General features: G+C 52.8%; 1 protein-coding gene across 3 annotated transcripts in view; it reads left to right on the top strand.

The window, feature by feature from the left end:
* The window catches only part of AUTS2 (activator of transcription and developmental regulator AUTS2), a 1119238-nt gene extending 1107123 nt beyond the window's left edge, over positions 1-12115 (top strand). For all 3 annotated transcript variants that reach the window (XM_030300780.1, XM_030300781.1, XM_030300779.1), the window contains exons 15-19: positions 2276-2417; positions 5301-5378; positions 6246-6329; positions 7479-7701; positions 9971-12115. In XM_030300780.1, coding sequence (XP_030156640.1) covers positions 2276-2417; positions 5301-5378; positions 6246-6329; positions 7479-7701; positions 9971-11219 — 1776 coding nt within the window. In that variant the 3' untranslated portion in view covers positions 11220-12115. The remainder of the gene's footprint in view (positions 1-2275; positions 2418-5300; positions 5379-6245; positions 6330-7478; positions 7702-9970) is intronic.
* The last annotated feature ends 1459 nt before the right edge of the window (positions 12116-13574 follow it).

Raw genomic sequence — 13574 nt, 5'->3', positions numbered from 1 at the left:
ATTAGCGGATCGGTAGGTGAGACTCAACCCTCCTCGTAGCTCCTTCGGTTACAAGCGATGAAGGGTGTTGTATGTGCTACTTTAGCAGCTTCCTCCCCGTGAAGGTGTCCCCGGCGACTAAAACCTTCATTATCTCAATTCAATTAGGAAGCCATCTTGCACACGAAGACGGCTGCTCATCTCCCCTTCCCAGCGAGCTCTTTGTAATCCCTAGGTGCCATCCGCTTGGATGGCTTCGTGGACCTAAGTTGTGGTTAATGTGCTGTGTTGTGTACCGTGCAGTATTAGCACCAAATAATCTGGCAACCAAATTAAAAGAGGCACTCAGAAGATTTTCAAGGATTTATAGTGAATTAGAAGCTCGGGTTTGGGGTCTGGCTATTACTGCCCTGTAGATTTGTGCAGAAATGGCATTGTCCCCTTGCCTGTAGTGTGCGTTTCCTCATTCTGTTAGTACTCCCCAAATACCACCTGCAGATTACTTCGGGTGCCAGGCTCAGAGGGCCCTCACCCGCCCTGCTGTCTAGTTGCCCAGCACTCTCCAGCGACCATACCCACGTACGCATGAGAAGCGATGGAACGTGCTATCCGCTTCCGGCTGGAAGTGATCAGGGACGTGTCATCTCGAGCGGGCACAGCGGATGAGTGGGTGAGGGAAGGGCGTACTTCGGTCGTCCCAGATTCTCACGCAAGCTAGCCCAGAGGCCTCCTGTTGACTTTAGTATACAGTGGCAGACACGAGGGAGTTTGAGGTGGTGCAGGCCCAAATGGACTGTGAGCGTCAGTCGGGTGGCAGAGGTTGGAGGAGTGGGTCAGAATCAGGCGAAGGGCCATGAAGGATGGGAGCCTGGCGGGCGGGGAGGGCCAGGCAGGGGGACGGGCACAGGGAGGGAAGCATGGAGCCTCCAGCACCCCCCCGCCGGGGGGGGGGGGGCAGGGTTGATGCTCATCAGGGGAGGCGTGAGATTCAGAGAGAAGGTTGCTGAGGATTAAGAAGGTGGGGCAACTCTGAAACCCCCATTTTTGAGGGGCGCCTGGGTGGCCCTGTCACTTAACCATCCGACTTCGGCTCAGGTCATGATCTCGCAGTTTATGATCTTGAGCCCCGTGTCCAACTCTGTGCTGACGCTCGGAGCCTGGAGCCTGCTTCGGATTCTCTGCCTCTCTCCCTCCCTCTCTGCCCCTCCCCTGCTCGCACTCTCTCTCTCAAAAAGAAACAAAGATTAAAAAACTCTTCTTTAAAAAAGAAAACCCCGTATTTGAGACGGCTACTGGCCTGAAGAATGACGCCACAGTGCAGAAGGGAGGAAACGGTGAGCCAGTTTCTACAGCCTTCCAGGAAGGTGAACGGAGAGTAGCTTGAGGGTGGATACATACAACTGGGTGGGAACAGAGCGATGGCAGCTGATGGCAAGTGCTTCGCAAGAGGAGAAGTTGTGGCGGTGCCTGCGTGGCTCAGTCGCTTAAGCATCCGACTCTTGGTTTCGGCTCAGGTCATGATCTCACAGTTCATAAGTTCAAGCTTATGTCAAGGACCTTGGGCTCTGCGCTGACAGCGTGGGCCTGTATGGGATTCTCTCTCCCTCTCTCTCTGCTGTCTCTCAAAAACAAAAACAAAAAACGAGAAGTTCTCAATGGTTCACTGGCTGATCTCTTCCTCAGGGAGTCGTGGGGCAGGGGCAAGAAAAAGACCCCTGTTCGTTAAATGAGTACCCCTGCTTTGTTGCTGTTTGTTTTTGTTTTTGTTTTAATATGTAACAATGAGCATCTGAAAATTAGCTTGTAGCATGCAAATATTTCATCATAACTTCCCGTTACTAATGTACTGTGATCTATTAGAGTACAGCATAGAGTCATTAACGATCAATTTGCACAGCAGATTATTCATGCAGAATTCCTAATAAAATGAGCTTTGAAATACTATCATTTAAAAACCTGCTAAAATGGGCCTTTACAGCGAATAATAAACTGTTTCGGAGTGGTGGCGAGTTTGAATCAAGGGTTTTATTCCTCAGGCCGTATGACTTCACAGACGGAACACTGGCCCCGTCCGGACGCAGGCCCCACTAGCCCCTCGTAGGTTGACCTGCTTTTCTGGCATTCGAGGGTGAGGTGCTTTGTGGGCTGTTGTTCTCCCAGCTTTTGTAAACTTGAACCTGACTGTAGCACGCAGCCCAAGAGCACCATTTTTCCATCTCTGCCTCTTCGCTGAGATCGTTCTTCCCTGCCGTTCCTCTTGGGGTTTCATCTTTTCTTTTTCCCCTTTTTCCCCTAGAAACAGATGCAGTCAGACCCACATAAGCTGGACTTCGGATTGAAACCCGAGTTCCTGAGCCGCCCCCCAGGCCCCAGCCTCTTCGGAGCCATCCACCACCCCCATGACCTGGCCCGGCCTTCAACTTTGTTCTCTGCCGCTGGTGAGTTCCGAGCTGGAGGAAAGAGTTGTTGTTGAAGAGAACTCTTCTCTTCAAAGAGGAATGTAGTTCACAGGTACAATTTCTGGGACGCCTGGGTGGCTCAGTCGGTTAAACATCCGACTTTGGCTCGGGTCATGATCTCATGGTCCGTGAGTTTGAGCCCCGCGTCGGGCTCTGGGCTGACAGCTCAGAGCCTGGAGCCCGCTTCAGATTTTGTGTCTCCCTCTCTCTCTGACCCTCCCCCGTTCATGCTCTGTCTCTCTCTGTCTCAAAAATAAATAAGCATTAAAAAAAAACCCAAAACTACAATTTCTGCCAGCTTGCAAGGCAACATCCCAGTACGTCTAGGGAGACGGACCCTTCTTCACTGATACGCCCTCTTTCATTACAGAGAGAAAAAAAGATCATCTTTCTCTTCGGGGCCTCATGTTGCTTCGGCTCATTGTTTGATCGTAGAAAACTTGCAGGACGGGGTAGAAACACCTGAGGGATCTGTTCATTAACCTTCAAATGCCTCCTAGGTGTGCCAAAGCGGGGGCAGTGGGAACTGGGGGTCACTGCGTCAGAGAACGACCCGTTTCCGCTCCCAGGACATACAGACAAAAGGCAGCAGACACACAGCCGTAAGGCGCATCAGGAAACGAGAACAGCCCTCCTCCTCAGAGGAGCCTTACCATCCAGGCCTTGGAAAGCCATTTTGCCGCACAGAGCTCCGCTCACTAATACTTGTAAATGGCGACTGGCTCAATCTGGTGACGGGCTTCATAACTTCATACCCACCGTGCTAAGTAGAATTTATTCTTCTGGACATAAATATTCACGGGGCTCCCCGTTCCTGGTCCTGAGGGAACAAGTTTCACATCCATCCTGCCTGCTGCCTTCCCAGGCTTTTATCCAAGACTCATTTTGGGTTGACCTAAGGCTCTTCCATTCAGAAAGAGAGAGACTCCCCCATTGCAAGAAATCGTCATTATAATGGGCCCTGTTGACAAAGCAAGTGAGTCACCCTTGAGGGTAGATGGAATTTGCTAAGGTCTCAGGTTTTGCTCTGTGAGTTCTGTCTAGGGACGTTTTTGAAAGCTTTGTTACCATGGCACCTAGGCTCTGAGACAGAGCTACACTAAGAGCAATTTTTGGAGAGAAATAGAGAGATTTCTCCCTGGCTTCCGTTTGAGCCAAGTGGATGAATTGGCTGCTTTTGCTTCAATAATTCTGGAACTGCAAGGCACCCCTGGGGGCCCTGGGCTGAGCAGAGCTCCCAATCTTCATCGAAGCATTAATTAGCTTGTACTACACAGGCTGTGCAGCCACATTTTTATTTAGCTGGCAACACTGTTAACACCTAATGAATATTCTGGACCGCGTTCGCTCTGTAGAGATGGAGAATCATTTTTGCATTGCCTGGGTGGAGGATAAGTCACCGTCCAGGACTGAACGGATGACTCCTCAGGTGCCTTCCAATTCTCCGAGTCCGTGACTGTGACAGACGTCCTCCCGGGTTCCATGGCTTCCTCCACGCCCGAGGCCCCACGAAGACCTTGTAGTCCGGGGAGCAGCGACCCAGAGCATCAACTGAGTTCACAGGGTTTCGGGAGGGACAGCACTCCTCCATTTGATCTGTCTTCCTGAGGGAATTTATAGTCGTTTGTAGGAACTTAGACAAAACGCAAGAGATTGTGGAGAAGTGAAAAGTCTCTTCGTGGAGGCCCTGTGTATACATCCGTTCCGGGAGGCCATCTTTCTCAGTATGAACATCACTGGATTTTGCCCCCGAATGATCATTCGGTGAAACTTTGAGCCGCGGTGTCTAATTCACACACACACACGTGTTAAATGCAGCCACTTTCAGCTTACTGTTGGGCACTGATGCCCGAAATAAGCTTAGGACGCTCCCTCCGGTGAGCCCGGCCAGTCTCTTCTCTGAAGCCGGGCCTGACACCCCGAGAGCCGGGATGCCCTCAGCCTTTAGGAATATGGGCCTCCCCTCCCTCCTGTGCGCACACCCTGTGTCTGCCCTCTCCCTCTTGCCTTCCCCCGCTTCCTCCAGGAAAAGGAGGCTGTGTCATCTTGAAGAAATACATTCTGATGGGGAAACCGAAGGAGAGGAGACGGCTGAACTAGCACTAAGGTCCCTGGCGGGCAGGTTACTGGTGTCCACAAACACGGACCAAAGGAGCTTTTCCTGGCACCGAAGCCGGAGAGCTGCCTGAAGGCGCTCACGTCCTGTCACCTGGTGCAACGCACGATCCCGGGTTCCGTAGGGCCAGGCCTTGTAGCGCCCCTCCTGACAGCTAACACGTGCCTCGGGAAAGGGGTTCTGTGGGGCAAGGCACCGTGGCCCGGACCCACCGCTGCGCGACAGCCGCTCCCAAGGACCGTAAAATGTGGTTTCGGGCTCAGTGTTCCTCAGAGTGAAAGACCTGCCCCCCCAACATGCTCCGGGAAGAAAGTATCCCGTGGCCAAATGCTCCCCTTTCAGAAAACGAGCCCAGGAACACGCTAACGGCTCTGAGAAGTCCTTCAGTGAAGAACCTCGCTTAGCACTTTGTAACTGGGCGTTTCTTCAAACTCCTTTGGTTACAGGATCACCCCCCTCGCCCCTACCCTTGCGCTATCTCCCCACGCTTCTCAGGCTGCGTGTCCGCATCTTGAAAAAGTAACGCCCCGTTTTGGGGGTGGCCAGCCCCGCCCGGAGAAAGGGCACGGCTGGGTTTTCTGCTCCCTAACAGGACCCTGTTGTCTCCCGGTGTGTGGCCGGGGTGCCCTTCCGTTAACGCGTCTCTTCCCGAGTGTTCTCCCGGGGCCCTGACGCAGTGAGGAGCCGGCCGCATGGTAGGAACTGGCGTTCTGCGAAGCCTGACCCCGCCATGTCTGACTTTCTAGGTGCTGCACACCCAACCGGGACCCCTTTTGGGCCACCGCCTCATCACAGCAACTTCCTTAACCCTGCCGCTCACCTGGGTGAGTTGCCCGCGGTGATGGGAAATGACGCGCGTGTCTCAGAAAACCTTTGTTTTCTGCTGTGCTTCCGGGCAAGTCGGCCATGGTCCTAGACACCTCCCTGACTACGTGGGGCGATGAGGGCCCTTGGGAACAAGTTTCAGCACCTGCTGTCCATCCTCGGGGTGTCTCAGCACCCCTGCTGCCACCTCCTTAAAGTAGTAGCTGAGTGCTCCGTAGCCGTCCCACCCGAAGGGACTGATGGCACAGTGAGCACGTGCCCGGCCACCTCCGGGAATCCACGTTTACGATGGCCGCTTCCCGCCCAGCGGGGCAAGGTGCTGTGGTGAGGAGACGTTACCTGCTGTGTTATAATCCCTTCTCCTTTCACCGTGAGTAGGTCTCCCTCGCAAAGGCGTACGCTTTCTTTGCGGCCTTGATTTATTTGATATTTTCTGCGAATGTGACAAGCAGGTGCAGGCAATGGTGTATACGCAGTGCAGCGACAGCGTGTATAATACGCACGACTTCGGCGCTTCGTCACTGAGAGACTCATTTTAAGATGTCGTTTATTCTGTTAGAACTTACAGGGCAGGAGGGCATCCTAAGACACTGCTGGGCTTGAGTGATAGTCCCCACCCGGCAAGAGGAATGGGGCAAAAGGCACAGTTCTGGAAAGACAGCTCTCGTAAATATTTTGCTAATCCAGTGCCCAAATCCGAGCGCACCGAAAACCTTTTGCACAACCTGGTAGCAGCAGGAGGGACACGTCGGGTCTGAGTAGAGAGAGGCCGGGGCTCCCACATCTCTTTCCCACCTGCCTGGAAGCTCTTCGTGCTCCTCACTCAGTCCAGTCCAACCTTTTCCTTCCTCCCCATGTGTCCGCAGAGCCTTTTAACCGTCCGTCTACGTTCACTGGCCTCGCAGCGGTTGGTGGCAATGCCTTCGGGGGACTTGGAAATCCTTCAGTTAGTGAGTACCTCTAACTTTTTAAAATCCGCCCTGGACTCTTTGTCTCCTCTGATCTGTCTGTGGCTCAAGACCTTTCTAGCGAAAAGGAAACGATCCTCTTGGGAAACACATTGGCTTACGTCATCGCAAAGGCAGGGCTCAGCAGTGGAGTTAGGGGTGAGGGTGCATTTACGTCGAAAGCAACGTCTCAAGGGTAACCCATCGTGACTATGTCCTCCTGGGCATCAGGAGCAGTGACGTCACTGACTGAACTCCCAAAACATTGCTTAAGCTCAGTCTCCTCCATATTCCATCCCTGCTATCCACGACTTTAGCTACAGTCCCATTGCAGGGGGGAATTTTGCACTCATCTGGCCTCTGGCATTATGGCACTGAGAGAACTTGACAGGAAATAGCGGGAAAACAGTACCAGGCTGAGGCTAGCTAGCTGGCAACACGTCATAGTCCATCATCTGGGAGGGCCATGTCGTTTTCGACTAAAAAAGAGTCTAGAAGGGGAAGAGTTGTGGCACCTGCTCGTTTTTTAGTCACTGAATTCTCTAGCCGCTGAACACGCCACACGTTTACTTTCGTGCCATCCATAGATCGTGTTCTCCTGGCCCCGGAGGCCCCAAGTGCAACTCTAAGCTCGCCCTCCCGACTCTGTCCGGCGCGGAGACCTTCCGCGTCTGCTTAGGTCAAGGCCCTGCCCGGGCTGTGACGTCACCTGTTTCCGCCTGCTACCGCTGCGGGAGCAGCGGCGGTCCCATTCGCGGGGCTGTGGGTAGAGGCTCGGCTTGACCGTGCCTCCGTGCCGAGCGTCGTTCCTCCCAAGTCACCCCACGAGAGTGCACCACGCTCGGGGTTTCTGCATGCACCAGACGTGTTTGATGGGGCGCTCTTGACACCCATCTGGCCCCTCTCCTTTTTAAAGCTCCCCCTCCCGCCCCCCTCGCCTTTGGTTTAAGAACAAAAGCTGCGAGCTACCCCTCCAGCGTAGGACGAGCGCTCCTCTAATGAATCTGTTAATCTCCTTTCCTTTTCCAGCTCCCCATAATATGTATTCATTTTAACTCTGAGTGCTGTTAAAAGTTTTTTGGTAAGTACCTTCATTACGGCAGATTATATAATTTCTCTTAAACCTTTTTGTTCTCCACTTCACCATTTCAGCACCCAACTCAATGTTCGGCCACAAGGATGGCCCCAGTGTGCAGAACTTTAGCAGCCCTCACGAGCCCTGGAACCGGCTGCACCGAACGCCTCCGTCGTTCCCGACCCCTCCGCCCTGGCTGAAGCCAGGCGAGCTGGAGCGTAGCGCGTCCGCTGCAGCTCATGACAGAGATAGAGACGTAGATAAACGAGACTCATCTGTTAGTAAAGATGACAAAGAAAGGTACGGAAAGAAACCGTTCTCGAGCCCCAATGGGGAAGCCCGCTGTGTGCCAAGGGCAGCCGTCCACCCTCCCCGTCCCAGCCTCGTGCTCCAGCTGGCCCCGTGGCCTCAGCTCCTCGCTCCGCCCGAGGCCGGCCCCCAAGTCCCCGAGCGCACCCCCTCGGCCCCGTAGTGCACCGCGACCGTAGCATGAAATCGCAGCACAGCGAGAGCGTCCCGACTCAGACACAGATGCACACTTAGAGCCTCCGAAGTCCCTGTGAGCGTTAGCGTATCCAAATATAAATCTTGCTCTCAAAGACAGTGAGTTGGAGCTTTGGACCAAACACACACGGCATGAATCAATACCATATTTGCTTTCAAGTTCGTGCAGTCCATTAAATCATCCATAGGTTTTTTTCTCTGTCTCCCTCCCTCCCCCCCCCCTTTCTTTTTGTTTGCTTTTAGAAAGTCACGTTTGCATTGTCTCGTCACATTTTTCTCAAATTTCGTTCAAACTCAAACCCTGGGCTCACAGATGACTAATAAAGTTTTGCAAACCTACACGTAGAGGAGTGCCGGCAAGCATTTCTGGTGTGGGTTTTGTTTTGCCAGTGGATAATTAACCTGACTAACCATTTTTTTTTTTTTTTTTTTTATCTCTGTGCTTGGTAACCCATGCCCGAAAAAGAAACGGCCTTAAAGAGGAAGACGTCTCAGAGCATTTTCTCTGAAGAATGTCATCCCTTTCTGATTTCTTTCTGTAGGAGACTTTCATTTTGAATGACCTGAAAAAAGCAGGGGAAAGACAAGATATGCTTGACAGAAAATACCTAATAACGCTCTGCTTTGGTACTTAAGTCTCAAATATCCAAATCTTCCAGTTTTCTTTACTATGTGCGGGGTGTGTGTGTGTGTGTGTGTGTGTGCACACGCGTGCTCACTAGTGATTGAAAAGAATTCAACTTTACGGACTCTGAATGTGTCCGATTAGTATGCGTTCCTCGGAGGTCATCCTTCTGATTTCTTTCTTATAAAAGAAAAGAATCCATTTTTCCTTCAAGACAGTATGTTAAAAATCTCTTACGCAGCGGAAGGACCGTTTTGGGTAGCCTGTCAGGGCACAGAAGACCATGCGACAGCAAACCTTTCCACATTTTTCTTGGTGGAGTCAAATGGCCTTTTGGATTAAAGTCAGGAAACTTAGTAAAACACACTCTTCTTTGTCCTTGACCTTTTAGACGCTTCTCTTCCTCTTCTTAGCCTTGCATGCTGGCTATAGACACCAGATCCGCAGGGGAACCCTCCTTAATTCTCTCGCCGCAGACTACCCTCGCCCGGGAGCCTTGCTGCTACCGGGCCGGCGAGGCATCTTGCTCCTCCCCTTGGCCACGTCCCGTCTCGGGGCTGTCCCCACAACACGCCCGGGCCTGTCTTAACGTCTCCCAAGTCGGCCTCTGTTGTCCTTCTGTCGCTCTGAATCTTCTGCCCTGTGCTCTTAAGTCCCTCATCCCAAACGGGTCCCCCAAGTTCTTGTTCCACACTTCCATTCACAGGGGCTCTTAAAATTGTTCTCCATTTGTCCCCCGAGGCCTGGGGACCCCACTCTGCCTCCCAGCTTCCCTCCCATCTTCTCAGATTCGGGCTTTCTTGCCCTTCCTAAGGTATAAGTGCTATTTGGGACCCCCAAGCCCTGACGTCATGGTCTCCCTTCAAAGCCCCCTCACATGCTGTGCCCCAGAGATCACTCTGCATCTGTGCCCTTGACTGTGACGCAGGTCCCTCGTCCCGATGCCGGGAGATCGAAGCCCCTTGCACCCTTCCTTCCTCTGGCTCTGTTATCGCAAAGATCGTCTTTGCATTTGGGCTCTTAGAACTTTCTTCTTACCACTCAGTGACCCTAGGAATCCAGACAGGCAGGCTGTGTTGCCACATCACTGTTGGCCACGTTGGTCCATTTCCACCCTCCAAAAGCGCTTCGTCTGTGGCCTTGACGGAGGCACGTGAATCTCACATGCAGAGAGAATTGTTTCCCCCTCAGACTCTCCCACCTGCCCCCCACCCCCACCCGCCCCAGCGCCAGTGCCTTGTCCCCAGAAAGCTTCCGTGAAAGTCTAGGTGAGTAAGGTCAGGGTGGCTGGTTTTGCCACGCGAAGGGCACATCCGGCTGCCTCAGTGACCACGGGAGCCAGACCCGAGCCTCTCTCCCACCACCATTTCATTGGCAGCCCCTCCCCAGGCCGGCAAGCCCATTTCATCTGCTTGTCTGTGTCCCTCTTTTCTTCCGCAGGGAAAGCGTTGAGAAAAGACACTCCAGCCACCCTTCACCAGCACCTATCCTCCCAGTGAGCACCCTGGGACATAACCGTAGCTCCGCTGAACAGATCAGGGGTCATTTGAACACTGAGGCTCGCGAGAAAGACAAATCCAAAGAGAGGGAGAGAGACCACTCGGAATCCCGCAAGGACCTGACCGCCGACGAGCACAAGGCGAAGGAGGGCCACCTGCCGGAGAAGGACGGCCACGGCCACGAGGGGCGAGCCACGGGCGAAGAGGCCAAGCAGCTGGCCCGGGTGCCGTCACCCTACGTGCGGACCCCCGTGGTGGAGAGCGCCAGGCCCAACAGCACCTCGAGCCGCGAGGCCGAGCAGCGCAAGAGCGAGCCGGCCTACGAGAACCCCAAGAAGAGCTCGGAGGTCAAGGTGAAGGAGGAGCGCAAGGAAGACCACGACCTGCCTCCGGAGGCCCCGCAGACCCACCGGTCTTCGGAGCCACCTCCTCCAAACTCCTCGTCCAGCGTGCACCCGGGGCCCCTGGCCTCGATGCCCATGACGGTGGGGGTGACGGGCATTCACCCCATGAACAGCATCAGCAGCCTGGACAGGACTCGCATGATGACCCCGTTCATGGGCATCAGCCCCATCCCGGGCGGAGAGCGGTTCCCGTACCCTTCTTTCCACTGGGACCCCATACGGGACCCTCTGAGGGATCCCTACCGAGAACTTGACATTCACCGGAGAGACCCGCTGGGCAGGGACTTCCTGCTAAGGAACGACCCTCTGCACCGTCTCTCGACGCCGCGGCTCTACGAAGCCGATCGCTCCTTCAGGGACAGGGAGCCTCACGATTACAACCACCACCACCACCACCACCACCACCCTCTGTCTGTGGACCCTCGGCGGGAGCACGAGCGCGGGGCTCACCTGGAAGAGCGGGAGCGCTTGCACATGCTCAGAGAAGACTACGAACACACACGGCTCCACCCCGTGCACCCCGCCTCCCTGGACGGACACCTGCCGCACCCCAGCCTCCTCACCCCGGGGCTCCCCAGCATGCACTACCCCAGGATCAGCCCCACCGCGGGGCACCAGAACGGACTGCTCAACAAGACCCCCCCGACGGCGGCGCTGAGCGCGCCCCCCCCGCTCATTTCCACGCTGGGGGGCCGCCCGGTCTCCCCCAGAAGGACTACCCCTCTGTCTGCAGAGATGAGGGAGAGGCCTCCTTCCCACACCCTGAAGGATATCGAAGCTCGGTAAGGAGGGCAGGACGCGAGGGAGGAAAGAGAAGCCCTTGCACACCAACAGGGCGCCAGACCGGAGACGGGGAGCCAGCACGGGCCCACCAGACTGGGGGAGGGGGGCGCACGCCCCGCCTCCTCCCCTTGTAAAAAATGTATAGGCTCCAGTGCAGATTTTGAAATGTTTTTTTTTTTTTTTTTTGTATATCATATGTTGAAATTTTTCAGATCTTTCAGCCAAGTCCTATGTTCTCATGTCTCTAACTCTTTTGGTTTCTCGCATAAGACTTTTTGATTTGAACCAAAACAGTGAAGACGACAGACACACAGCGACGCGGTGGTGACTGGGGGAGAGACAGACAGCGGTCCACGCAGCCCATCGTGCGAAGCTCCTTCAGATGAGAAAGGAAGGCCATGTACATAGCTATGTAAAAACACACACACAGAAAAAACAAAAAACGAAACACAAAAACACATTGCTTCGTGAGCTAATGGTTCATATATGCAAAGGGTAAGATAAAAGCTTTACTTTGTACAAATGTAAATAGATCAAGAGTAAGTAACATAATACATTAATACTTCTTAAAATGTGCTATTTGCAAACTTAATATCAGCGAGTGCAGTCGGCTACGGCTGCGTTCCCATATATTGTTATAGACAGCTAAACCCTTCAACTATGCAATGAATGTTAGGGCTTTTCACAAAAGCCCTCCTAACTCAAAGGAGCCTTTTCAGATCCATTTACAACATACTTAAGGTCATATTTTCCCTGAACAAGCGCTTACGTGATAGGACTCTGTTTTCCTTGCTTGTTTTTTTTTCCAAACGGAGAAACATCCTATTTTGCAAATCGGACCCGGGCTGAAACTTGGCTCGCGAAGTTAAACTGCTCGCGGGCCGTGGGGGGGTGGGGGGTGGGGGGTGGGGGTGGGGTGGAGCACAGCCCCCGGGAAAGAGAGCCGAGGGCCTGAACACCCAGTGCCAGGGAGGATGGGAGCTGTCAGACGCCAAAATCAGGGGACACAGACAGGTCGCCACCATCAGTCACGTGACTTCACACACACCTCATGTGGGAACCATGCGTGTTTTAGTGTGTCCTGTCTCCTGTCTGTACACGCCTCCTCGGTTTGTAATGAGATTCGATTACATCCAAACACATCCTGAAAGAAAGCTTCACGTTTTCTCAGATGATGGATATGTTTTCACTGTTTTCAATAACTGATGGGTTTAAGGTGCACGTTTCCTAATGTGACTCGCTATGTTCCAGTTGGTAATAAAGTCTGGGAAATAGCCGGCAGGTCGACCTTGGGGAGCCATGGAGAGTTACAGAGGGTGAGCAGTGGCAGAGACAAAGTTCTGTGTGTGCGTGTGTTTTTAATTTTGCACCAACCTTAATGTGTCTTCATACTTTTATAATACATTAAGCCTCTTGTCTACATATTTGGAGAGAATATGACTTTACTAGCAGAGAAATACAATATATCTTGTCTACTGGACTGTAAAATATATGTATGAAATAAAATTAGTTCCATTGGGTCCTTCTAGTATATTAAAGTGCTATCTGATGTTGTTATCCTGTTTTTGCAAAAAAGAAAAAAAAAGTTAACTACAGACCATTGTTTCTAATAAGCAGAGAGATCTATTTTAGTAGTAAACTGAAGGTTTAGTTGTGAGCTTCAGATTTTGTGAACTCCAGATGTTGTGTAGTGTTTTTTTTTTTTTTTAAAGACAACAACTAAAAAGAAAAAAAAAAAAAACCCCAAGGAATATATACACTGGAACTATAGTGGTAGCTCTCGGTATTGTAAAGAGATTGTTCTATACAGACCTTTTTGCTGTTTACCCTGTATGTAATAAAGTCCTTTCTAGACCCTCTGTGAAAAGACGCGTGAAAACCGACTGAGTTTTCAGCATGTTCTCATCGGCGGAGCCTTCTTGTGTAATGTAAACTGTGCCATGTTATTAAAAAATGTGAACCAAGCTTCCAGCTGCTTGTTTGTGTGAGAATGGCCATCGTTACCTTAGGGAAGAAGCCGTACGTGCAAGACCGGGCTCTTGGAAAAGAAACACCTTGAACCCAGCCCGAGTGAGGACGCGAGGCTGACCTACGGCGGCCGGTCGCCCTCCCTAACGCAGTTAGAGTGACCCGGCCGGTTAGGTTCTGTAAACGTTTGCGCCCCACACCGTCAGTTGTGGATCTTACGTTCTTTTTTTACTTTCATTTTTTGGGATGGTCGCAACGACGAGCCGTTAAGTCACGGGAAGGTACTTTCGGATCTTGCGGGGGATGTACGCACGGGGCCGAGGTGGCCGCCGTGCCACCTCGCGTCTGGGGCCCGCCTCAGAGCCCCTCCGCATTCGCTTTCTCTGCATC

Source organism: Lynx canadensis, chromosome E3, assembly GCF_007474595.2.
Source record: "Lynx canadensis isolate LIC74 chromosome E3, mLynCan4.pri.v2, whole genome shotgun sequence".
Classification (NCBI taxonomy): Eukaryota; Metazoa; Chordata; class Mammalia; order Carnivora; family Felidae; genus Lynx; species Lynx canadensis.
Note: the sequence above shows the minus strand (reverse complement) of the source record. Positions and strands in the feature narration are given on the sequence as shown.